At 51.8% G+C, this 24786-nt stretch overlaps 1 protein-coding gene and 1 long non-coding RNA gene across 3 annotated transcripts; one reads left to right on the forward strand and one right to left on the reverse strand.

The window, feature by feature from the left end:
* Positions 1–762: 762 nt before the first annotated feature.
* On the reverse strand, positions 763–24733 carry LOC129541360 (uncharacterized). 2 transcript variants are annotated; one of them, XR_008682811.2, is made up of 5 exons: positions 24087–24733; positions 9660–10055; positions 8080–8243; positions 6045–6184; positions 763–1973 (listed from the first exon to the last, which is right to left on the reverse strand). It is a non-coding gene; the product is annotated as an uncharacterized LOC129541360 (long non-coding RNA). The 2 variants fall into 2 exon arrangements; XR_008682812.2 differs by having other exon boundaries at positions 9835–10055; positions 24087–24729.
* FOXE3 (forkhead box E3) lies at positions 6636–7684 on the forward strand. The gene has a single exon (XM_055403202.2). The coding sequence runs from the start codon at positions 6636–6638 to the stop codon at positions 7581–7583; it is 948 nt and encodes a 315-aa protein (XP_055259177.2). The 3' UTR covers positions 7584–7684.
* Positions 24734–24786: the final 53 nt, after the last annotated feature.

Consider the following 24786-nt stretch of genomic DNA (forward strand, 5'->3'; position numbering starts at 1 on the left):
AGTCAGGTGGTGTGGCCGCTGCCAGCCGGGTTAGGGACTCGGTCTGATTCTTGAGATGATGTGGGGACACCTACCATGTTCAACCGATGAGGCCCTACTCTAGCTGCTGAGATAGAAGGGATCCGAGTGGGAGGTAGGGAGCCCAGCCAGGAGGCCACTGCAGTTGGCAGTGTGGGAGCTGATGTTGGTCTTAATGAGGACTGAGCCAGAGGGACAAGCGAAGAGAGTGCTTGAGAAAAACCTCAGAAAACTAATGGATCGTGGAGAGTGGAGGTGGTCAGAGGGAGAGAGGCGCAGAGGGTGACGCCAGTCCCTGGACGTGCGACAAAGCTGGGGTCTAACACTCTCTGAGACAGACACTGGAGGCCCCCTCTGCCCTGCTGAGGCGTGAACGGGCATGAAGAGTCTGCTGCTTCCCCAGAACGGGAGCCTCGATTCGCACAGCACCGCATGCTAGGCCTTAGCCGCCTGGTCTCCTAGCCGCTAGCCCGTTCCCTCTTCAGTCCATCTGCTGTCACCCTGATCGAAACAACGGGTCTGACCTTGTCACTCCCCTGCTGAAAAATATTCCAAGCTTTCCTGTTGTCTTTAGAAAGACGTAATTTCTGAAGCCTGGCAAATAAAGTCATCTATAATCTGACTTCGCCTACCTTCTCTGTCTCAGTACCCCGATGCTCTACACCAGCCACAGTAAACAATAATAGTAACAACAAAAAACACTTCATAATGTTTTTAGAAAACAAACTTTTACTAAAAGACCAAGTGATTTTTTTCATTACATGGTTGATCTGCTTATTTTGATATGATTTCCAATATTTATTATTATGTGGTTCACAACTTTTGTCTTTTTCATAAAATTTTGTCAGAAAAATACATATTCTTCATCTTTGAAAAACTGTTATAGTCATAGGCACCACTTACCAAGACCTATGTTCTATTAATAAATGTATTCAAAACAACAAAAGTTCAGTGTCTTCACTAAAATAAGCAAATAATTAAAGCTTTATTGAAAATAATAATTTTAAAAAGTTAAAATAGCTAACAAGCAGTATTGATGTGTCAGGCAGTGTCCTAAGAATTTTACAGGTATTTAGCTCATCTAATTTTTTTAACTTTTTATTTTATATTGGAGCACACAGTTGATTAACAATATTGTGGTAGTTTCAGGTACACAACAAAATGATTCAGTTATACATATACATGTATCTATTCTTTTGCAAATTCTTTGCCCAATTAGGCCGTCATGGATATTAAGCTCATCTCATTTTTAGTAGAAAAATACTGAAAGTCTTGCACTTCCCAGAATGGACTATATTCTCTTGTCTTTGCACCTGCGATTTTCTTGTCACAGTACTTAGCCATCCATGTGACCATCTGATTCACATTTATCCACTATCAGCTTGTACCAGGCACTATACTAAGTGCCAGGGATTCAAATATGAGTGAGACACGGTACCCGTAATGCGAGAGACAGACACACGGAAATTCAGTAAGAGCAGTGCTGAGATGAGGCGGGGGCACAGAGAGTGAGCCCTCATCCCGCCTGGGCCTGCCCCCCTGCAGCTGCACTTCTACCCTCTTCAGGAAGCCTTCTGGCTTTGCCAGGCGGGGTGGGCTCCCTTTTCTGTGCCCCTACCATCCCTTCTCTTCCTGTATCACACCCTGACCACCAGTGGCTGCATGGCTGCCCTCTCCTGGGCATAGTGAAGGTAGAGGAGAGTCTGACTCATCACTGACCCAGCACCTAGGACAGTCTAGACACAGGTCCTTGGGATTTGCTGAATGAGAGTGCTTGCGGAATGAAGATGTGCGATGAGGGGCAGCCTCTTCCTGGGTTCTTCTCTGATGCTCTTTCTCCAGAGTCAGGCCTGCTGCCCCTGTTCCATTTCCCGAGGCTGGTGCAGGCCACTCAGCCCAGAGGGTGTTGCAGAGTTCAGGCTCTGTCCGTAAGGCTGGGGCTGCTCCTTTCATCCCTGGTTCAGGAGCAGCCTGGTTAGAAAAGGCCATCCCAGACTGGGCACCCAACATGCCCCCTCGCCAGGCTGCAACTCTCTGCCCCTGACTTTTGAGAAAGGAGCAGTACCTTGGGCAGCTCTGGTCTTAGAGGTAAGAGGGAGGAGGCCCTGAAGCAACCCTTGGGATCCCTGGCTGTCAGGGCTGGGGTCAGGGTGTCTCCAAGAATTCCTTGAGTTCCTAAGACCCTTCTCAGCCTCTGGGCTATGGGTTCTGTGGCAGCTGTGACGGAGGGCTTTAGGAATAAATGACTAGAGTGATTTCAAACTAGGGTGCTGCTGCTGCTGTGCTTCAGTCATGTCCGACTCTGTGCAACCCCATAGACGGCAGCCCACCAGGCTCCCCCGTCCCTGGGATTCTCCAGGCAAGAACACTGGAGTGGGTTGCCATTTTCTTCTCCAATGCATGAAAGTGAAAAGTGAAAGTGAAGTCACTCAGTCGTGTCTGACTCTTAGCGACCCCATGGACCGCAGCCTACCAGGCTCCTCCATCCGTGGGATTTTCCAGGCAAGAGTACTGGAGTGGGGTGCCATTGCCTTCTCCGTCAAACTAGGGTATTTGAAGAATATTCTAGGAAGCCTTTCAGGGCCTAGTGACAGCTCAGGCTGGTCCTTTGGACCCTCACTGGGTTAACATAGCTCTTTTGCTCCAGAGCTCTGGAGGAGCAGTTGGGGGTCCTCAAAGGGTGGCTGTGAATCTTGGGGCAAGGACCCAAGATAACTTTCAGCCTCAGCCCTCTCTCCCAGGAAGACTGGCTGGGAAGCTCTGGCCACCACCCTCTGCTCCTTGCCTCAAAGCCCCTCTTGGCTCATGGTGCCTCTGCAGAGGTGGGGCTAGGGGCAGGGAGCCTTGGGGGCTGATGCTAACAGCTTTGGACAGGGTGGGAATTTCCACTCCTATCTAGGGAGCCATCAACACTGTGTGCCCTGACCTGGGCCTTTGGCCTCTAAAGGGCAGTGGGAAGGCCGGCCCCCGGGCCAATCCCTGGCCATTAATCCCTCCTGCCAGCCTGAATATCCACCCAGCATGGTCAGACAAAGGCCTGCCCAGCCCAGCCACTGTGTTCCTCCCGCCCCAGGGGCTCCACTCAGACGCTGGGCCGCCTGGAATCCAGGCCCATGAGAAAGGGGCCGCCTTCACTGGCCATCTTATGCCCGGATGCTCAGCCGCATCCCGTCCGGCCCAGGGCCTGTGAAAAGAGGGCCCAGCCACGCTGAAAACAAGGATTAGCCCTTGGGCCACCCCCTGACACCGGCCTGCTTGGCTCCGGGAAGCAGGCCCAAAGGAGGGGGCCAGGCAGACACAGAGAACTAGAAAAGTCTGGGTTCTCACCCCTTTGGCCCAGCTCCCTGCCCCCACTCTCCCCAAGAGTAGCATAGCCAACCACACATTCAGTATCACTTACTGAACATACACTATATGTCCCAGACTCTACACATGGACTGGAAAATGGATAGTACAAGAAAATTTCAGTCTGCCAAGGGAGGTAGTAAGAGTCATTCTCTTACAACCCACTCCCGACCCCCGGAGGCTATGGTAGGGGTCTTTGGAGGGGGGCTTCAGCCCTAAGGGAAGGGGAGAAAGACTGGCTCTGGTTTCCTGCCTGAGAATAGCTGCAGCATTCTGCTGCACCTGGCTGAATACATGCAGGTGCTGAAATCATTTCTGTGGCTCTGCCTCTCTCCTTCCCTTCCTGGTTTAATACCAGAAATGCCAGGTGCATAGTAGAAAAGAAATCTCTTATTTAAAAAGTCTATTACCAGGTGCTGGTGTGGGCCAGGCACTCTCATACACGATCTCATTTGAGTCTCATAACAACACCGAGAGGGTCCATTATTGTCCCTCTGCAGCAGGTGAGGAAACTGAGGCTCAAATGAGCGGCTCTTGGAGCCAGGATCCCTGCTGCTGCAGCTGCTTGTCTTGCCTTCCTCTTTGGTGAGTTGTTCACTGTGACTGCACCATCTTATGCTCCCAAGGCCTGTGCCAGGCAGTAGGATGCAAGGTGGAGAGGGGACTGAGGTGAGGTCTCTTCGTGTGTAAACCAGGCTGATTCTTCACTTGCAGTGGGAGGGGGGTTGTCTCTAGTTCTCTCGAGAGTGTCATCTTCTCCTTCCTCTCTGCTTCTCGGTCCTCTTTGCCTGTCTCTCTCAAAGTGGTTGGTAGTTGTCTGGGTGTCCATCTCTTCACTCTGTCTCCCCTGAGCACTGGCAAAGGACATGGCACAGAGGTGCTCGATCAGTGATGTGGGTGAAACTGAGGCCAGGAGAACTGAAGGAAGGATGGATTTGGATCCATGTGGAATTGACAGGACTTGTGGATTGCTCAGATGTGGGGAGTGATGGGGGAGGGAGGAGCCTGAGATGATGCCCAATATTTCTGATCTAGGTGGTAAGGGACAAGGGGTCAATTGGCTGAGATTTGGACTGCAGGATGGGGAGGAAGATGGAGTTGGGGGTGCACTGGGTCGAGGGTCATGTTAATTGGACACTTGGATGTGCTGACTTGGAGGTCAGGAGAGAGAGGCTAGGCACCAATTTTGCAGATGAAGTTGTGAGAGCTGGAAGGACTCTAGAGTAAATTATTTCAATAGTCTCAGCTTTAATATATCATGGTATGATGGCGTGCTGGTGCACTGAACTCTGGGTTTAATCCCATCTGCCACTTACTAGCTATGTGAAGTCAGGGAAGTGTTTTAACCTCTCAAAGCCTTAGTTTCCTTATCTGCAAAACAGGGATAATAACAGTATGACCTCACAAGGTATTCACATTTAAGTGAGCTAATGTATGTGTTTACCACATACACAATGCTCAGTAATGGTGGCTGTTATATTATCTGCTGAGATTGGAGCTGGGAGAGTGGGCTGTTAAGCTTTGAGTTTGGAATTTGAAGCCCTAGGCCCTCTGGCTGCTGTAGTTAGCTTTGATCATCTGTACCTAGGGGCACTCCACAGCAGCCACAACTGGGGTGAGACACCTAGGGCTCCAAACTTAAGGGGAAACTGGCTCTCAGATGCTGACCCTGAGAGTGAGCACTCCCTTAATTTTGGGTCACTTCAGTAGTCTTACCTACTCTCAGCCCTGCTCCCTTGAACTTGCCTATCTCCAGGACTAGCCTCTTTAAGGCAAGACTCTTTCATCTCTTAGTTCCCTCCAAGCCAGGTCTGGCTTTCCTGTCCCTTTGGAAAAGTTTCCTGAAATAGGCTCAGGGTTGTATCTCTTTTGAACAGTGTGGTGGGTGGTGGTATTTCCTAGAGATAGATTTTAATAAAGAATAAAGGACCTCCTCATCATCACCTTCCCCAATGAGCTATGAGTCTGGCATTTCTGGAGCTTTCCAGATGGCACTAGTGGTAAAGAACCCGCCTGCCAATGCAGGAGACACAAGAGACCTGGGTTCAATCCCTGGGTCCATAATATCACCTGGAGAAGGGCACAGCAACCTACTCCAGAATTCTCGCCTGGAGAATCCTGTGAACAGAGGAGTCTGTTGGGCTACAATCCAAAGGGTCCCAAAGAGTCAGACACGACCGAAGAGACTCAGCATGCACACACCCCGCCAGAACATTCCCCAGTCAGATGTGAGTCTGGCATTTCTGGGCCAGTAAGCAGCTCTCTCAGATTTCCAGTCTGTGGAAGCACTTGGGGGGGGTCTCTCTTTGAGCCAGTAACTGCTTCTTGGAACTTTGGGCTGTGCGTCTGTGTTTTGTGTATCTTCCCAGGGTGCCTGACATGAGGGTGTGAAAAACGAAGCCTTTTTTCTAGAACAGAAGATGCATGGAGAAGAGGCAGCCAGAAGGCAATTCCAAATTACAGCTTTTCTAGGGGGCTCTTGATTTAAAGTAATCGGTTCTCCGGCTCCCAAATCTGCTGGCTGGATCGCTTTCCACAATTTTGTTTTTTCAAAGGATACTGGCCTGGATGGGACAAGGTTGTGGGGGAGATAGCAGAGAGAGGAGATGCTAACCCTGGAGCCAGGAAATATCCTCCCCTGACAAAGCCTGCCTTCTGCTCTTCCCTTCCCCCCAACCTACCTTTCTCCATTGTCTAATGTCCTGGGGTGGGTTTGACACCTCTTTGACCAGCACAGCATTAGGATGCTGAGGGTTGGCAAGCTGGCTCTGGGCGGCTCTCATCTCTACCCCAGCTGGGATTGGAAGGACGCGGAGGGGTTCTAGGAGAGAAGGACAGAGGGGATAGGACTTAGCTGAGAGAAGTAGGATGGGGAGGGGGCTCAGAGAGTGCTCTGAATGGATGGATTTGTGATTGGCATTGACCCAAAGGGGTGGAGGTTGAGGGGGGAATGGAAAGGGAAGGGGGCTGGTGTGATGGGGCTTGGACCAGGGGCTGACCCAATGGAGATGGAGAAGGGATGAGGCTGGGTCTGGGAAAGACTGACCCAAAGGGACGGAGCCAAGGGAGGGGTGAAACGCTGGGGATGGGGGAGAGAACTGTCAGCCTTGTAAGAGGATTGGGAAGGCAAATTAGAGGGGGAGGCGCTGGCCAGCGGAGAAGGTCCGAGCCCTAGCCCCTGGCTGGGGGCACAGAGGGAGGGGGCCGTGTCCATATAAGGCAGGTCAGCGGCCCGGGTCTCTCCGAGAACGCGGGCAGCCCGCCGCATTCCCATGACGGGGCGCAGCGACATGGAGCCGCCCGCAGCTTTCTCGGGCTTTCCGGCCCCGCCCTCGGTCGCGCCGTCGGGGCCGCCGCCGTCGCCGCTCGCCGGAGCCGAGCCCGGGCCGGAGCCCGAGGAGGCGGCGGCGGACCGCGGGGAGCCGGAGCCCGCGCCGGCGCCCGGCCCGGGGCGCCGGCGGCGGCGGCCCCTGCAGCGCGGGAAGCCGCCCTACTCATACATCGCGCTCATCGCCATGGCGCTGGCGCACGCCCCGGGCCGCCGCCTCACGCTGGCCGCCATCTACCGCTTCATCACCGAGCGCTTCGCCTTCTACCGCGACAGCCCGCGCAAGTGGCAGAACAGCATCCGCCACAACCTCACGCTCAACGACTGCTTCGTCAAGGTGCCCCGCGAGCCGGGCAACCCGGGCAAGGGCAACTACTGGACGCTCGACCCGGCGGCCGCAGACATGTTCGACAACGGCAGCTTCCTGCGGCGCCGCAAGCGCTTCAAGCGCGCCGAGCTGCCCGTGCTCGCGGCCCCGCCGCCCGCCGCCGGCCCGCCGCCCTTCCCCTACGCGCCCTACGCGCCCGGCCCCGGGCCCGCGCTGCTCGCGCCGCCGCCCCCCGCCGCCCCCGGCTCCGCGCCGCCCGCGCGCCTCTTCAGCGTCGACAGCCTGGTGAGCCTGCCGCCCGAGCTGGCGGGGCTGGGCGCCCCCGAGCCGCCCTGCTGCGCGGCCCCCGACGCCGCCTTCTCGCCCTGCACCGCCTCCCCGCCGCTCTACTCCCCGCCGGCCGACCGCCTGGGGCTGCCCGCGACGCGCCCCGGCCCCGGCCCGCTGCCAGCCGAGCCGCTGCTGGCCTTGGCAGGGCCGGGAACCGCGCTCGGCCCCCTCGGCCCGGGGGAGGCCTACCTGCGGCCGCCGGGCTACGCGCCTGGGTTGGAGCGCTACCTGTGAGCCCCCTTCCCATCGGCGGGAAGGAGCCCCAATCTCTGTCCCCGTGCCTTCGAGCGCTCCTTGGAGCTCCCCAGCTCTGCCTCGTGGACTGAGCACACCTGTTTCACCCGCCGCTGTCCCTCATCCCTAGGGAACCTCGCACCTTCTCTCCACTGGACTTAAACCCCCATCCCCCATCCCGAATTGTAAGGCCCGCTTTTCTTCTCCCTCCATTGTGAGCCCTCATCTGTGCACGCCCCCGACCCCTGCACTGTTTTGGGTCCCATGTCTGGGGATCCTGGCGAACCACCTGTGAGACCCCACCTCGAATTTCTGGTGAATTTCAAGCCTTGGAAGTCAGACCTGCGATCTCAAACTTCCTCCCAACTGGTCTTTAACCTCCCCTGGGTGTGTGTGTGGTTTTTTTTTTTAAATAACACATTAGAGGCCTAGGTCTGTGACTCCCTGGCTGTTGTCCCTTCATTCCCCCACAAGCTTGTTCCCCACTCCCACTTACCTGTCCGTTCTGTTTCCTACTGAGAGAGCATTCCCCTTTAACACAGACTGGAACCTGGCTGAGCTCCTCCAGACCCCAGGACAGCTCTTCATTTCTGAGTCAAGCAACACCAAGGGCTCCTTGACTTCAGGAGGAGTTAGTGGGCTGCCTCATCATCTGAAAAACTTGAGACTTACTAGATTATTATTATTATTAATTAAAACTAGTTTAATTAAAAAGAAGAAACTTTCCTCTGGGCTTGGTGTGCTGGCTGGTGACTTGGGGGAGTGGTCTGGGGAGACAGTAGGGGAGTTCTGTTCAGGATCTTGGGTTGCCACATGGGCTGAGCCCCTTGAGTGTTACCAGGCAAAGGTTCATGAAGTAGGATTAGGATGTGATTCAGCCATAGCTGTGCTCATGGTAGGCCTGATGAAATGCCATCCATCACCTGCTGCAGAAGTTGGTAGAAATGGGGCATGCAGGTGAGTGTATTTGGCCAGTGGGTTTGACTGCTGTGTGGGATTATTCCCAGCTCCCATGGATAAGGGAGCAATGGCTACTCCTCCAAAAAGCACTCACTGAATGTGCCAAGCACTGGGAATATATCACTAAACAAATGGGCAAGATCCATGCTTTGAGCTTATGGATCAGTGAGGAAGAGACATCAATCAGTTCTCAGAGAAATGAGACAAGTGCCCTACAGCCTTCCACTCAAACTGTGGTCCAGGTACCTGCGAGCTTGGTAGAAATGCAGAATCTTAACTCAGACCCATTAAATTATCGGTTTCCACAATTTAACAAAATTCCAGGGTGATTAGCACGCACAGTATTCTGGAGTAAAGGCACCGTGCCAAGGCTGGGGCTCAGTTTAAAAGGTTACTCCCTACTTTAAGGAGTGGGACAAGGCCGCAGAACCATACATGCCCTGCTAAACTTCTGGAGCTGGATTCTGCACCCTGTCTTAACTCCCCTGCTAAAATGGGAGCTGGAGCAGCAGATACCTGAGCTGATTCATGACTGTCCCCAGCACCAAGGACAGGGCAGCACTGAGCATTCAGAAGTGGCAGGAGAGGGAGGGAGTTGGCCTTTGACCCTATCCTGCTTTCTGGTGCTGATCCAAACGCTAAGCATCAGGCTTTTCCCAGCTCCTTTGCCCCAGGGCTCCCAGTCTACTAGGGCCTGAATTAGATGTGGGGAAGGGCAGGGGAGGGGATCAGTGTGTCTGAGCCCAGGGTGAACGTGATTTGCATGTTGGACGTGCCTGATACAAGAGTTTAAAGCTCTAGGGTCAGCGATGGAGGGTGACTACAGAGAGTAAGCAGCTCATAGAGAAGAAAGGTTCAGGAAATCCGAGAAGGCAGGGAAGGCCCTCTTTGGAGGTAGGGCAGTAGGTATGCAGAGTCTGGTATGAAATGCTCTGGATAGACCCTGCTCCCTCAGCTAGTATCCCCTTTGGGCAAGTCAGATTTAATTTGCCTGATGCATAACAGTCCTTCACTTAATATTTGATGACTGACTGAATGAATGAATCCCTCGTGTCTAATATTGTGCCTGACTTACTGAATAATGATTGGGTTGACAGTACTTTGGCACCATCTTACCCATTCTCACTTGCCGTCCTCGCACTGATCTGCAGTAGAGCTGAAAGACGTGGAGGTGGAGACTAAGTCCCCATTGGTCCAATGAGAAATCGCCCCTCCCTGCAGCCAAGCAGTCGGGAAGATCCCGCCCTCAGTTCTCTAAGGAATAGAGTCCCGCGGAGATCAAAATGCATACTTGCTTCTGCTCCAAGTGGTGTTACAGTCCTCCTGCGTCACAGAACTTCATGATAAATTCCTTCCAAATCCAAGAAACTTCCACAGACCGGAAGAAGAGGATCCTTCTTACTTGGCTGAAGTCGGGAAGTGCTTCTTGAATTCTGAATTCAAACCTTGTTATTTGCCATACAACTCTCTGTCCCTGGGATCTTGAAATAGTGGGGAGGAGATGAGAAATGTCTGCATGGAAATACCAGAAAGGTAAATACTGAACTAGAAAGTCAGAAAATTTTTATTTTAAAAATGCTTTTTAACTTTCCTTTATTCAACATCAGGGAGGGCTGACTGTGTGCCAGACCTTGTGCTGGGCTCTGAGACCAATAGGGATACAAACATGAGAGTGTTTATGCCCTTACAGAGTTCATTGTCTGCAAAGCTACATGTCATACAGCATCCTAAGAATTTTGACACTTTGGGAGGTGTTGAAAAAACAAAGCAAAAGCCCTAATTCAATTCTGTCTTTAAAGCACCAAACACTTTTTTTTTTTCTAGAAGTAAGATTTCAATATAATTTCCTCTACCCTCTTTTTGGAGGAAATAATTTGAATAGTCTTCAGAAATGTTAAGCAAATACTTACCCCTTCATTCTTATAGAAAACTTGATATCATCTTTACTCTGAAGATACATTTTTTAACACTTGAGTTTTGTTTTTATTAAATTGAAACAATCATATAACCTAGCAAGTCAAATAGCAATCAAAGACCTTAGGACCTGTGCCTTGTTTCTTAGAAGCATGTATTTTCAGTTTATATTTGTCTCTTTTGGATCTACTTTCCTATTTCCATGCTTATACTATTCTCTCTTAAAACATAAACGATTAACTTCCTATTATGATAGATGATCATTTACCTCTAAATCTCTATCTCTTCCCACCTCTACCTGAAATTACCAATGTTTGGTTAGTTTCTAGGATTTACATTACTTCTTTTTCTTGTTTAGTTACTAAGTTGTGTCTGACTTTTTGTGATCCCATGGACTATAGCCCATCAGGTTCCACTATCCATGTGATTCTCCAGGCAAGAATACTGGAGTGGGTTGCCATTTCCTTCTCCAGGGGATCTTCCCAACCCAGGGACTGAACCTGCAGCTCCTGCATTAGCAGGCAAGTCCTTTACCACTGAGTCAACAAGGAAGCCCTTTTACGTGACTATTGCCATATAAATTTTGTTCTCCAATAAGTTACTAGTGTACCATGACTACTATTCCTTTTTCTTCTTTTTTCTTTTGGTGCAACTTTGAGTTTTCCTGGAGTTACTGCTTTATTTTTGTTTTCATTTGCTTAGCTTTATACCTGTGGCTAAATCTTCCCATATCTTCCAATAGCATAGTTTTTCATGAAGTCAAATTTATCAGGAAATCTGTCATCGCTTTTGGTCGTGTTTTTCCTTTCCCGGGGGCATCTCTCCCAGAGCCTTCTGTCCTCCAGCTTCAGACTAGGCTGATTGTGCTCCATGTCTGCTGCCCAGATGTGGCCCTGAAATTTCCCCTTACTGTTTTCCTTGGAATTCCCTCCATCTCTATCCTTTGTTGGATCCTGTGCTCCTGGGATTCCAACCTTCCCTTTTGGTTTATTTCTTTGTTTCAGTTGAGGTCAATTTGGGGGAAATTTTTGCATTATCTGAAATTAAGATGATTATTTTAGCATGAGAAGCTAAGTGTGCCCTTTGACAATTAAATGATTCTGTCAAAGCTGTGTTCTGTAGACTTTATTTAGGGGTGGTTGAGAACGAGGGGGATGGGAGACTGTTTCTTGGGTTCAGCACATACTTCCCGCCTATCCTACCTACCTACTGGGAAACTTGGAAGGAGGCTCAGTGTTATAGAAATGAGGGATGCTTGTTTGGGTAGGAGAGTTAAGCTAGGGGAATGGGTTCTGAGTTCCTTATAGGAATAAGAAGTTACTCATAGGTGAGCTGAGAGGAGTTGCTTCCTGCCTTAGGGGATTTGGAACCCCTGGAAAGAATGACTTTGGGCCCACGATGATGCTGAGCTGCTTAGAGGGCCTGTGGGATTCAGCTCAAGAAAGTGGCCACTGTCACCCTGGCAGGTAGAAAATTGAGTACCTAGGAAAGTGACATCCTTGGCAAGGACACAGGCCAGCATGTCAGTAGAGAAGCTCCTTCAGGTAATCTTCAGGGTTGTGCTTCACCTGGGAAGGCAGATGAAAAAATGGACCACACGAAGAACCCTCTGCTGCTAGGGACTGGCTTGGCTGGTTTTAAGCCCATGGGAAATACCTAGAAGTATAAGGTAGGGGAGGATTTTGCAGGATACAGGAGGCTAAAGTGGTCTCCTTCTAAAGGAATAAAGCTCTGTGGGCCCCCAGAATTGATTTTAATTTTTTATTATAATGTCATTTAGTACAAGCAGGTATAAATTCCTCAGACTTGTATCTCTTATATAACTGTAAAACAAAGTATTTTAATAAATTAAATTCAAACAGAGCTACAAAATAAAAATTCAAATTCATTACATTAATCAAATGTAAAAAAAGACATTGTTTTGCTGAAACAAAACACTTATACTGTGAATGTGACTGTGACTGCCCCACTGTAGGTCTTTGGGTTTGGTGTGCCTTGAGCTGTGTGATGGCTAAATCCATCCATTATTTTTTTTCTTCTGAATGAAGTGCAAGCATTCCTTCATGTAGCAGGCCATGTCACCAACAGGCCCAAACACTGCACTTATTTATCAAGGTTACATCATTTTTTACCTTATCTCAAGATTAAAGAACTCCTTGATAATAAATGCAAATGAAGACTCTAAATACCAAGTTTCTGATACCTATGATATCAGGAGGTCATTTAAGTGATCCACAATATGCTTAAATGAATGTGTTTAAGATTACTGCTGAAACAAAAACATAACATTAAAAAATGTTCATAAATTTGTGATTGTATAAGAATATGTTCTTGGACCAGATTTTGAAACAAGCACTTGAAGATTTAAGTCGTTTATCTAAGTAACTCTAAAATTAGAGGGAATTATAGTTATAGACTATAAAATCATAAAGGTGAGAATTCCGTTCCGTTCCGTCACTCAGTCGTGTCCGACTCTATGCGACCCCATGGACTGTAGCCTACCAGGCTTCTCCGTCCATGGGATTCTCCAGGCAAGAATACTGGAGTGGGTTACCGTTTCCTTCTCCAGGGGATCTTCCCGACCCAGGGATCGAACCTGGGTCTCCCGCAATGGAGGCAGACGCTTTAACCTCTGAGCCACCAGGGAAGCCCAAAGGTGAGAATAGTACATATTAAAATCCATACAATGCAGTCAAAGGAAAAGTCTGAAAGGAAATTTCATAGCCCAAAATATGCTGTTACTGGGGTGGGGTGGGGAGACCAATTAAAAGGTTACTGCAGTATCCAGGCAGGAAAGGATGGTGGCTTGATAGCAGTAATTGGTGGTGGTAGAGAAAAGTAGTACAAAGGTATAGAAACAAGCAGCCATTGGTTAAAACCATCCTATTCCATGGAGGTTACACACTTTCCCATTTAATCGCAGCCTCATGCCCACTCCCTGATAGCTCAGTTGGTAAAGAATCTGCCTGCCCCCTTACGGGACCCCATTCAATTCCTGGGTTGGGAAGACCCCCTGGAGAAGGGAAGGGCTACCCTCTCCAGTGTTCTGGCCTGGAGAATTCCATGGACTGTATAGTCCATGGGGTCACAAACAGTCGGATACGACTGAGTGACTTTCACTTCACATGCCCACTCTGAAACTTTGGGGGGCATGGGCATTTGACTAGGAGACAATCTGGTTTCATTTGACTAGTTTAAGGAGTAACTAATCATAATAGGGGCTTCCCTGCTGGGCTCTGTGTTTAAAAAAAATCCACCTGCCTAGCAGGAGATGTGGGTTTGACCTGTGGGTTGGGATGATCTCCTGAAGAAGGAAATAGCAACCTACTCCAGTATTCTTGCCTGGGAAATCCTATGGGCAAGGGAGCCTGGCGGGATCAAAAAAAGTTGGACACAGCTTAGTGACTAAAACAAACAACAGACGTATTAGTACAGTTCAGTTCAGTTCAGTCGCTCAGTCGTGTCCAACTCTTTGCGACCCCATGAATCACAGCACGCCAGGCCTCCCTGTCCATCACCAACTCCCAGAGTTCACTCAAACTCATGTCCATCGAGTCGGTGATGCCATCTAGCCATCTCATTCTCTGTCGTCCCTGTCTCCTCCCGCCCCCAATCCTTCCCAGCATCAGAGTCTTTTCCAGTGAGTCAGCTCGTCACATGAGGTGGCCAGAGTATCGGAGTTTCAGCTTTAGCATCAGTCCTTCCAAAGAAAACACTGCCAGAGACCATTCCCCACTGCTCCCACCAGAAAACATTTAGGCTAGCCAGTATCACCAGTGAGTTCTTTCAAATCATTAAGGAACCTATTTTTCTAGTTAAATAAATTGTTCCAGAACACAAGAAGAATGGAAGTCATCCCAATTCTATCTACTTAATGATGTTATCAAAAACTGATAAGCAGTGAACATGCAAACTATAGCTATTCTCCCATATAAAAGAAGCATCAGAGTTCCTTAATGAAATATCACCAAATTAAAGCCAGTAGTGTATTATAAAAATGCACGATCAAGCAAATACAGTTTATTCCAGGAATGCAGGATGGCATTATTAGAATTCTTTACCATCTGAGCCACCAGGGAAGCTTGTTAGAATTCTTAGCTCCACTTAATAGATGATGAAATTGAGGCTCATAAAGGTTAAGTGACTTACCCAGGTCAAGCTGCAAAGTGACAGACTCAGAACTGGACCCCAGGTCCCTCTGACTCCCAAGTCATTCTCTTCCTCTGAGAGAGGCCAGTGGAGATGGAAACTTGGATGGAAAGCCCCAAACACCAATAAAATTCCTCAGCTCATCCCAATATCTGTGTCCCCTCAACTCACACCCACAGTCCTGATATTGAAAGCTACTTTCCCAAGCCAAGTGACAGCTTCTGGTTTCCTTTTTCTTTCAGTTTTCCCCTTCCTCCCTCATAGACACTTCCTTCTCTCCTCTCTCTCCCTTTAATCCGGTCTCTCCCCTGTTCTCCTCTCATTAATTTTGTGGAGACAAAAGCGCCACCTATTGGCCACCTTGTATGCACCTGATTTGAGCAGCTAGGATCCATTTGGATGCCAATTGGGGCTGAGGGTAGCTTCAGATCTCTGAAAGACACTTGCTCATGAGGAGCCCAGTGATTTGTTTTAGAAGAGAAAAACGGGCTGTAGTTTCCACCTCCCCCAGGAAGCCCTCCCAGATCTTCCATTCTCCCCTATTCTTGGCAGTTGCCCTCTTTTAACAAAAGGACTCTTAGTGACTGTGGTCAGAATTTCACCTACTCAAACCTCACTGCCCTTCTCCCCGGTGGCCTTCCCAAAGATGTTCTGGTCTCTAGATTTGGGAAGGCTGGGCACTGCCACTCCACCCTGGGTGGGTCTATGTCCTGGGCCCAATCTGTGCAGGGTGATAGCTCTTCTCCCTTCCAGCCCCCAAACCATGGGCATCACTGGCAGGTGTAGGGACCTCCAGGCCTCCTTCCAGACACTGCCATCTGCCCTTCTGGCCCTCCCCGTTCAGACCCCAATCATGACTCCCTTCTTCTGATCATAGGATCACGTTCTAAGATCTGCTCCTCTCTGGCCTTTGATTTCCCATTTCCTTGCCTCTAATCATCCAAATCTGAGTAGCCCCAGCCTTGTGGGAGGAAGTGGACGAGGGAAGATCAAGCAGAGCCCTTTGTGACAGGCAAGCATGTGATGATCAGAGCCAAACTCCTGGCTGAAACCAAATCCCTCCACAGCTGGGGAACCTCAGGTCATCCCAGACTCATGACATCAGCTCATGTGACAGATGGCACCATTCCAGGCTGACCTGGGCTGGGAAGAGCAAGAACCTGGGCAAGGTCAGGCTCTACAGAAACATAGTATTGCTGTGAATGTCAATTGCTCACATTTGGAGTTATAGATAGGGCACAGTACTGTAGCTCAGAGCCCTGATTCTGGATCCAGACTGCCCAGAAGAGAAGATGCGCTTCTCACATGTCAGATAAGGAAACTGAGGATGAGAGAAGTTCAGAGGTGTATCTGAGGTGACACAGGAAGGGAGGGGTAGGTCTGGGAGTAGATCTGAGGCCTCAGGTGCAACTGTTCCTCTCCAGTCTCATGAACAAACCAGGGGAGATACATTCTTTTGGCAGGTTGGAGCAGGCATACTCAAAAATGTCAAGGTTGAAGAGAAGAGCGAGGAGCCTCACCAAGGCCTCCTGACTCCTAGTTGGCTCCAACTGGAGTACTAGGCTTCATAAATCCCTGAGAGGTAGTGCCAGGAAATTTCCTTGGTCTCTGTCTCCAACCTAGCTACCTGGATACTTTACAAATGAGAAAACTGAGGCTTAGAGAGATCATTTGTCTGAAACTAGTAAGTGGTGAGAGCATAATTAAAACACAGCTCTGAGACCTGTACTCTTTCTGCTGTACCTGGATGGCTTTAAGATTCCTGCCCAGTGATTTTCCAGCCTCTACTATGCATTTCTAGTGATGGGGAGCTCACTACCATCGAAGTAGCAGATCGAATCTCTGAAGGACAGCCATGGTGGAATTTCTCCCTTCCATGGAGTCACAGAAATTGAGTCTCTTTATAACCTTCAGATCCCCTTTTGCCTTGGTCTTCGTGCTCCAGGTCAGCCCTGCGGAGATCTGGAGATGGTGGCTATCTCAACCCCCAGTCTTTTATTCTCCAGGCTAACATCTCCCAAACCAGGTCTCATGTCTTTGAGACATTCCCCCATTCCCTCCCTGTATTAATTAGGGTTAAGTTCAACTGTGAGCAACTGATTCCCTCCTCCCCAACCTTACATACCAAAGAAAATTCCACACTTGGTTAAGTGGCTTAACCAAGATTGAAGTTTCTTTCTTTTTCACATAAAAGTCTGTGCAGGCAGTTCAGAATGGCATGGCACTTCAATGGTCTCAGGAGCCCAGGATCCGTCTCTGCTATGGTGCTGCTGTTTGTGAAAAATTTGACTCAAGCTACTAAGCAGAAAGGGGAATATCTTTAGAACACCCGTGAAGTCTGAAGATTCTAGTTTCAGGCAGAGGAGGAGGACTCAACATTGCCACTAAGCTCTGGCTCCTTAGGGTGTTTTCATCTGTGGATGGACTTTGATGTCAAACAGCACTCTCCACATGACAGGAAGGATGGTTGCTGGCAGCTAGACCTGCGTGCTGATCTTCTGATCCAAAAGGAGAACCTCCAAGAGTTCCATGTCCATGTATCCCAGAGCCCCAGAGTCCTTATATCCTGGCATCTCAGAGTTCACATATTGAATCTTGTAGAAGGAGTGATTGGCTTGACTTCGGTCCCACCTAGGCCTATCACCCTGGGCTTGCAATGCTATATTTGATCCAACCAGGCTGTCTGTCTGCTCCTGGAGGCAAGTGTGAGGAGGATACAGACTGAACAGCCCCATCGGGAGGACCACACGGAACACAGGAGACCTCACCCAGCAGAGAGGTGGGACATCTCAAAACTGAACATATTCAGCTCACCATGCTAAGGAGACTGAGTTTTGTCTCATAGGCAATGGAGAGACCCTAGGAGATGCTGGCAAAGTGTGGCTGGTGTGATTGATCAGGACCATTTTAAAGGAAAAAACTGAAGTAGACAGCATGAGAGAGAAATCCAGTGGCTTCAGGGACCAGGGAAAAACTCCCCCTGATGGGGAGACACATTCTCCTTCCTTCCGGGAAGAGGACTGATGGGGGAGAAGCAACGTCATAAGAGAACACGTATCTCTAGTGATGATGTAAGCTAGATACAACCTTGTCTAGAGCCCCAGACTGAGAAGTGTGTCATATGACTCACTCATTTATTCTATCATGCATCCACATATCTAACCTTATCTGAGTATCTGTGTTGGACTTTGTGCCTGGCAGGAGGTAGTGTTTAATAATGATGACGATAGTGATAAGAAATAGTTGTTGAGATTCTCTGAAAGTTTCAGGCACTGGGCTAAGTGCCTTATTTCATTTAATTCCCACAACTATTCAATGAGGTAGGTACAACTATTATCCCTGTTTTGTAGAGGAGGAAAGATGAGGATGAAGACAATGTGATTTCTGTTCTCACGGGGTACACAGTCTCGCGAGGGCAACAGACTAGAAAACAAATTGTGACAAGAGAGGGAATTAGCATTTTGGAAACAGAGGCAGGAGCTCTGCACAGCCTGGCCAGTGTGGGGTGTTATGGGGAGGGGAAGCAACTCAGAAATCTCAACATTTGAAATGGATGGATTAGGAGGAGTGAGCTGCGTGCAAGGTGAAGACATGAGAAAGAGCAAATCAGTGCCGAGACTGGATTTGAGGCTGGACAAGCAGGCAGGGACCAGGCTGCCTGGTAGCCTTTGCAGAGAAGCACATGATGCCCAGAAGGAAAGCATCCCTGAGGAGGCCTCAGGCTGCCAGGCAGGTATCACAGGAGCCTCCTACAAATTACATGCCAATCACCCTCCCAGCTTCTCCCTTAACCTTCTAACTGCAAGCACCAGAAGGCCTTCTCTGGCTGACCTCAGATCTCAGCAGCACCCTCTGGGTATTAATTACCAGCCCCTCTCTCCCTTTCCAGGTTAGAGGAGAGGGTGGTATTTGTCTGAATTGAAGTTGTTTTCAGCCTCCAACAGACCTGCCTGATGATGTAAGGACACTTGGCCAACCCCTGAAATTTGGAGCCCTTCAAAGTAGCTTGATCTGGGTTGGAGTCAGGGGAAAGAAGAGTTTGATCTTCCAGGGCAACTTTGCCCTCCCTGCCCTTCTTACTCCCCCATCCTGGAACAGGAACTACCCCCCCCCAACCCCTGCCTCTACACGCCTACACCCAAGTTCCTTCTGGCATTTCCCCTTCCTATTCAGGTGAAATGGAGAGGGCTCTGGGCTGGGACATGGGATCTAGTTCCACCTTTGCTGTGTGACCTTGGGCAAGTCAGCCCTCTCTCTGACTTGGAAATGGGTCTCAATTTCCCCATCTAAGAAAAGAACTTTGAAAATCGACAGTCCAGTTTTGGGATAAATGATTTCATTCTTTATTTACAGGTGGTGAAGGGGGGAAGAAGGAAAACAGCACATCCAGCATGGAATGCAAAGGGTGGGTGAGTGGATGGACTAATGAGCCTTTCTTTGGAGAAAGATCAATTGCCTAGTGCGGTAGAGCGCTAGAGTCGAGGGTTCAGGCTTTAGGCTCTTAGGAGCTCAGAGCAGGAAGAGGGAAAGATGAGTTGGGCTCTCAAGAAGGCAGGATTTGAGCCAGGATTTGAAGCTTGGGTATAAGCTGGGAAAGGAAACAAGCACGCGCAAAGAGGAGTCCAGAGGTTATAAGTCTCTGAACGATTTTGCCAGCAGAGTAGGGTAGGGAAGGGGAGCTTTGATCCCAGACCTGGTCGACCAGTTCCTGCCTCGTTGCGTGTCTGCGCGGCTCCTCCAGAGGTCGCTGTTTCCCTGGAATCCGTCCCCAGCTCCCGCGCGGCAGAGCCTGGACTCTGGCTGGTCCCCTATAGCTTGGCTTCCGCGGCTCCACAGCAGCTCCAGAGGACTCAGGTCCAGCAATATTTACTCGCCCCCGCGCGGACTTACGGCATCATCAGTGACCCTTCCTGGGGCTCCGAAAGGCTAAACGTGAGGCGCGTGTGCGCGTTCGTGCGTATAGGGTAGGGGATCTCATTCGGACGGCTCCGCACCCGCTCCTCCCTCTTCGCCCCAGCTCCGGGCTGCGGAAAGCCGTCCGGTTCCCGCGGCACTGCGGTCCTCGCCGGCGGCGAGGACTTCATAGGAAGGAGGCGGCCGCTGCAGTCCCCTTGGCTCTCCGCGCGGGGCCCCTGTCCTTCCTCTCCTCGCCAAGGTGCAAGTCCCCTGCCCAGGCTCGCACCCTCACAGCCTCTTTCCCTGGAGGGTCACGCCGCGGCCCGGAGTGGGTCTGCAGCTCGCGACCAGGTCGCACCCCTTCGGGCCCTAATGTGCAGCTGTGGGCCTGGCTGGCGATCGTTCCGGGGCTGTCCCCGGCCCAGATGTGCGGTCGGGAACGGGAGAACTCGGCACCGGGGCCGGCCTCTCAGAGACGTACTTGAGCACACAAAGCCATCGTCGCCCTACGCCCGGAGGGGCAGACGCACTCCGCAAGGCACTCTGACCTGATGCCCAGGCCTCCACACACCTGGAAGAGTCTCCAACTCCCCAGGCGGTGTATCTCCCAATCGTGGCCGGTCCTTCCCGGTCGCTGCGAAGCCGGCTTTCCTGGTCGGGAGGGTTGTCTGGGACCCGCGCTGTTTTTACACCCTCCGGAGCCCGCAACCCTCTTCCCGCGAACGAACTGGAGTGCACAGGCTCCGCGGCGCCCAGGGCTGGGGCCAGAGGGTGCTCCCGCGAGCTCCCATCATGCAGCCGGGGGACGGTGGCCGTGCACAATGGAAGAAGCGAAAGTCCTCCAAGAGGCGGAGGATTGGTGTGGGGGACCGCAGAGGCACCGACCCCTGAGCCGGTGCAAAGCTAGCTAGCCTGGGAGTGAAAGAGCTCTCGCTGCCGGAGGCCCTGCCATTTCTGGGCTCGCGGAGAGGCCGGCCTCTCCCTGAACTCCTGCGTGTGTGAAGCCCTGCCGCCTGCAGCTCGCCCCTGCAGGTCACACGATCTGGAGTCTCCCGCCTCCCACTCAGGGCCAAGACTGCCGACCGCCTTTGAGAAGGCGATGATCTGGAGGAGAAAGGGGAGATGGACCCGCTGCGGCCCAACCGCCGTCTTGCTCCAGAGCTGCGGCCCGGGGGAGGGACTAAAAGAGCGGGTGGCTGCGCGGTAGCTTGGCTAGGTTTGTGAGTAAAATCAGAGAAGCGTGCAGGCGTGGGGTCCCCTGCCTGGCTCAGGCGGCGCTTTGCCGCGGGTCTGCATAGAGGGGCGGACCTCCGCGCTCACCCCACGCGAACCGTGGGAAGGCCGCGGGAGAGCTCCGCGCCGCGCCCCCGCCTCTAGCTAGCTCTGCGCCGCTCATGGCCGGTTTCGTGATGACAATTATATTCTCACAGCCATCTGAGATCTCTCCTTTCCCTCCAGCCGAGGAGAAGAGTACGTCTACGGGGGCCAGAAGAAGGGCAGGGAGGAGCCATAAGGGGAGGGACGCTACTGATAGCAGCACAGCGCAACCAACAAGCAACAACCTCTTGTCGGTGCTCTGAACATTTCCGAGTGGAAAATTCCCTAGATCGGCGCCCGCCACCCCCGCCCCCGACGCTTTCTCTCAGTCCTTTCTGGGCTGCTCGAGAAAGGTGGCTAAATACTGAGACGGAGGAAAGAGGCTGAGAACTACCAGTGACATTATAATCAAGACCCGCACAGTCTGTCGCCTCCTGCTTCTTGGAGGCTGCAGGCATGGGTGCTGAAAGCCTAGACTTCTGTCAGCACCCAGGTTTTCGCGGCGGGGAGTGACAGACACACTCAAGGACGCACACACAACCGAGAGACGTCGAAGAAGTAGAGCCCGCAGGCAGGAAAGGCTGGAGCCACGAGAGAAGGGCAGGAAACTAAACGAATCCCGAATATTGGGTCGCCATTCTCCCAGCCCCAGGGCACCTATTCCTGGCATTGTTCGGGACAAATTTGGCCAGAGCTTTGGGAGGAGTGAGAAGCTCCCAGAAACACTCCTCCCCAGGCAAGCGCTGAGCTTGGGTCAGCTGTTAATCAGCGTTATAAATAGAGGAGTTCTAGTCTGAGAACCTGGACACCTGGGCCCAACACAACTGAGGGGCCCTTCAAAAAGCCTAGCAAGTCACATGATCTCCTTGGCCTGTTTCCACTCTTATAACTGTGGATCTGGAGGATTTTTTTTTTTTTTTAAGAATCACCTTGCAGAACCGGGGCCATGTCTTCTTTCCTTGACCTGAGTCTCAGCAGAACAGAGGGTGAAGCAGGGCCAGGCAGAGGTGTGGGCTGGTGGCTGCAGCTGCTCTGTAGAAAGGCAGAGTCTTGACTGGAGCAAGAATAAGGATCTTTGGGCAGCAAACGTCTCAGTTAGTTTCACCCTGAACTTGGCAGGGGGCTTGAGTGAGGGGAACCAGGAGAGAAGGCTGGCAAAGAAAAGCTACTGGTTCACATTTGCCATTTTAGAAATAAAGACATTTAGAAAGTGAGATGGAGAAGGATGATGCCAGTGTTATTTTTCTCTCCATTTACTTAGACATTACCAGAGTTCAGCTGGATTGGAGCTGCTGTGTATGTGGTGGATGGTATGGGGGTGTCTGTGAGGGTCAGTGAGAGGTCCCTGTAGTAATGAGCAAGCTTGGAGATTGCATAGGTTTGCCAGATAAAATAAATCTGGTAAAATATGGCAACCCTGGGTATGTGAGTTTATCTGGACTCATGCAAATACCTCTCCCCAAGGCCTTTATTTGTTTCCTGGGGGGCCCCAACACCTATGAAATTCTGATTCCAGGGCCACTAGTCTCTGTCCAATTTCTTGATTATAGTTTGAGGACTGGAGCACTTCTCTTTTCCCAAGGACAGTCTTTGTTGCAGACCCAGCACACTAGGTGGATCCCCTTGGTCTGAAGTCCCAGATGGGGGTGCCCAGCAGACTTGCTCTCACAGGATATGAGCAGCCAGATCTGCCTTCCACTCTATTCTGCTCTTAGCTGAATCGCTGGGGAGGATGGAGAACTCTTATTATGAGGATTCCATGACAAGGGTTGCACCCAGCCATGCTTTTTCATGTTATAGGAGACTGAGTCCCCCCTGCCCCCAGGCCTCTGTTGTCCCACCTGTGGAATACACTAGAACGGAGACTGCTGTTGGGTGAAAGATTTCATCCACTCTCACATGACCCTGCTGAGATATAGCCTGCAGGGTGGATAAATCCCTTCTACTCTGCCCCCAGTACTATGTACAGAAAACCTAGTTCAGTAGGGTGACTGGAGAGGACTATTAATAGATAGCAGCCGTGTAACCCAGCCCAGGGCTAGAAGGGGGTATGAGATCCAGATGGGAGACTACACTGCTCCGAATCCCTTTCTCCCCAGGAGTCTGCAAAGTGCCTTCAATATCCTCCTTTGTAACTAGCCTAGAGTGATGTGGCTACTTTTACATATTATTCAGGGGGTGGATGTTTTTAACCTCATTTTTACAGAGGAAGAAACACAAAATACAAAGAGCAGGTAAGGAGTGAAGCCAGCACTGGGATCCCACCAGGCTGGCTCCAGAGTTTTTAACCTCATTTTTACAGAGGAAGAAACACAAAATACAAAGAGCAGGTAAGGAGTGAAGCCAGCACTGGGCTCCCAGCAGGCTGGCTCCAGGGTTTTTGCTCTTAACTACTGTTTAGAGCAGGAAACTGAGGCGGCGGGTAGGGGTGGAGAATCACTAGCTGACAGTCCTACAGTCTGCGACAGCTGAGCGCAGCTGGGGCTCGCGGCCCGCATGCCGAGCTTTGACCACTGTGGGGCGCTGTCGGGGCAGCAGCCGGTCCATCGGCTCTACTTGATCACGTCCAGTGCCCATCTCCCCTGTCACCCCCAGAGGTTGAGACGGCCCCAGTCTGAATTGGGAGTTACTGGTTGCTGGAGGGAGGCCAGGAGAGGAGGAGTCCTAACGGTATGGCCAGGAACCCAGCTGATGAGAAAGAGAGCACGGAACCAACACTGTGTGCACACGATTGTGAAAGCTGAAGGCAACACTGGCTTGCGGTTGAGGTCAGGGTTCATTGACAGAGGTCTCGGGGCTGCCTGTCGGTAGAGCCTGCGAGTCCGGCGAGAGAAGGGGGAAGGGAGAAGGAACGTAGGTATCTCTGTAGTGAGACTGGGGGTGGGAGAAACAGGGAAATCGAGAGAGATTCTCAGACCGATGAACAGAAATCCAGATAAATGCAGGGTTTCCACAGAAAATAGGGGCAGAGATTTACCGAGGGCTACAGGGACACATTCACAGAGCTTGAGCGAGGCAAACGGGTACCAAGACAGAAGAAGATCGGGTACAGGCGAACAGCGATGGGCCGGTCCGCGCTCTCGAGACGACCGAAGCGCCCCAGAAAAGCTTTCGGAAAGCGGGCAACGCGCACGCGAGGCGATCCCTGGGTCTGCCCGCACACAGTCCCCCGTCTGGAGTCCCGCGGCGTGGCGAGGGGATGGGGTCCCCTCGTGGCGGGGTCCAGGCCTTGGAGGGGGAGACAGGGGCGCAGCCAGAATCGCTCACCTCTCCGAGGCCCGAGGCTGAGAACGCCAGCTTTGCTCCTCGCGATCACTTAAGTGCGTCTCGCCTCGGGCCGGAAGCCGCTCGGGTTCCTTCGGGCCCCGCTCCGGCGGCGTTGGTCCCGGCGTCTCAGGCTCCGCTGGTGCGGCTCCAACTGCGCTTCAGCCTCGGTGGCCCGGGCGCTGCCTTGAGGAGGTGACGGGTGGGGGACGGTCTGCTGCTCCCAGCTCCAGCTGGCACCCGCGTGAACCCTTAGCATCCAGGGCTGAGCGCACTGAAGGCAGCGGCTCCAGGGAGCGAGGGTTTGCGGGATCTGCGGGCAAGAGGCCGATCTGCCTCCGGCCGTCCGAGCAGCGCTCCCGCCGCGGCGGCTGTTTGTTCCCGCCGGGCCCCTCCGCCGGGGCACTCCGCCCGCCCCCGCCAGCCCCACCCCGCTCGGGGAGCTCCGCCCCGGACTCGCGCTCTTCCGCCTTAGGCTGCCGCCAAGCGGGAGGGACTAATCCCCCGACCTCTCCAGCCGGGGCGGGGGAGGGGGGACTGGGGGCCAAGACCGGCAGAGTAAGGGGGGCGCCTCAGCTCCTTCCGCCCGCGCCCTGGGCGCTGCCCCCAGGCCCGGGCTCCCGGGGCAGCGGAGAGAGCCGTCGCCAGCAGGGTACTCACCGAGAGATGAGAGCGGCCGAGTGAGCCGCGAGGGGGCGCTGCA

The sequence above is a fragment of the Moschus berezovskii genome, chromosome 4 (genome assembly GCF_049115385.1).
Source record: "Moschus berezovskii isolate FMDL1 chromosome 4, NW_MosBer_1.0, whole genome shotgun sequence".
In the NCBI taxonomy this organism is placed as follows: Eukaryota; Metazoa; Chordata; class Mammalia; order Artiodactyla; family Moschidae; genus Moschus; species Moschus berezovskii.

What these genes read in the sequence shown, in the direction of transcription:
- FOXE3 (XM_055403202.2), top strand. Translation starts at nt 6,636, where the DNA reads ATGACGGGGCGCAGCGACATGGAGCCGCCCGCAGCTTTCTCGGGCTTT.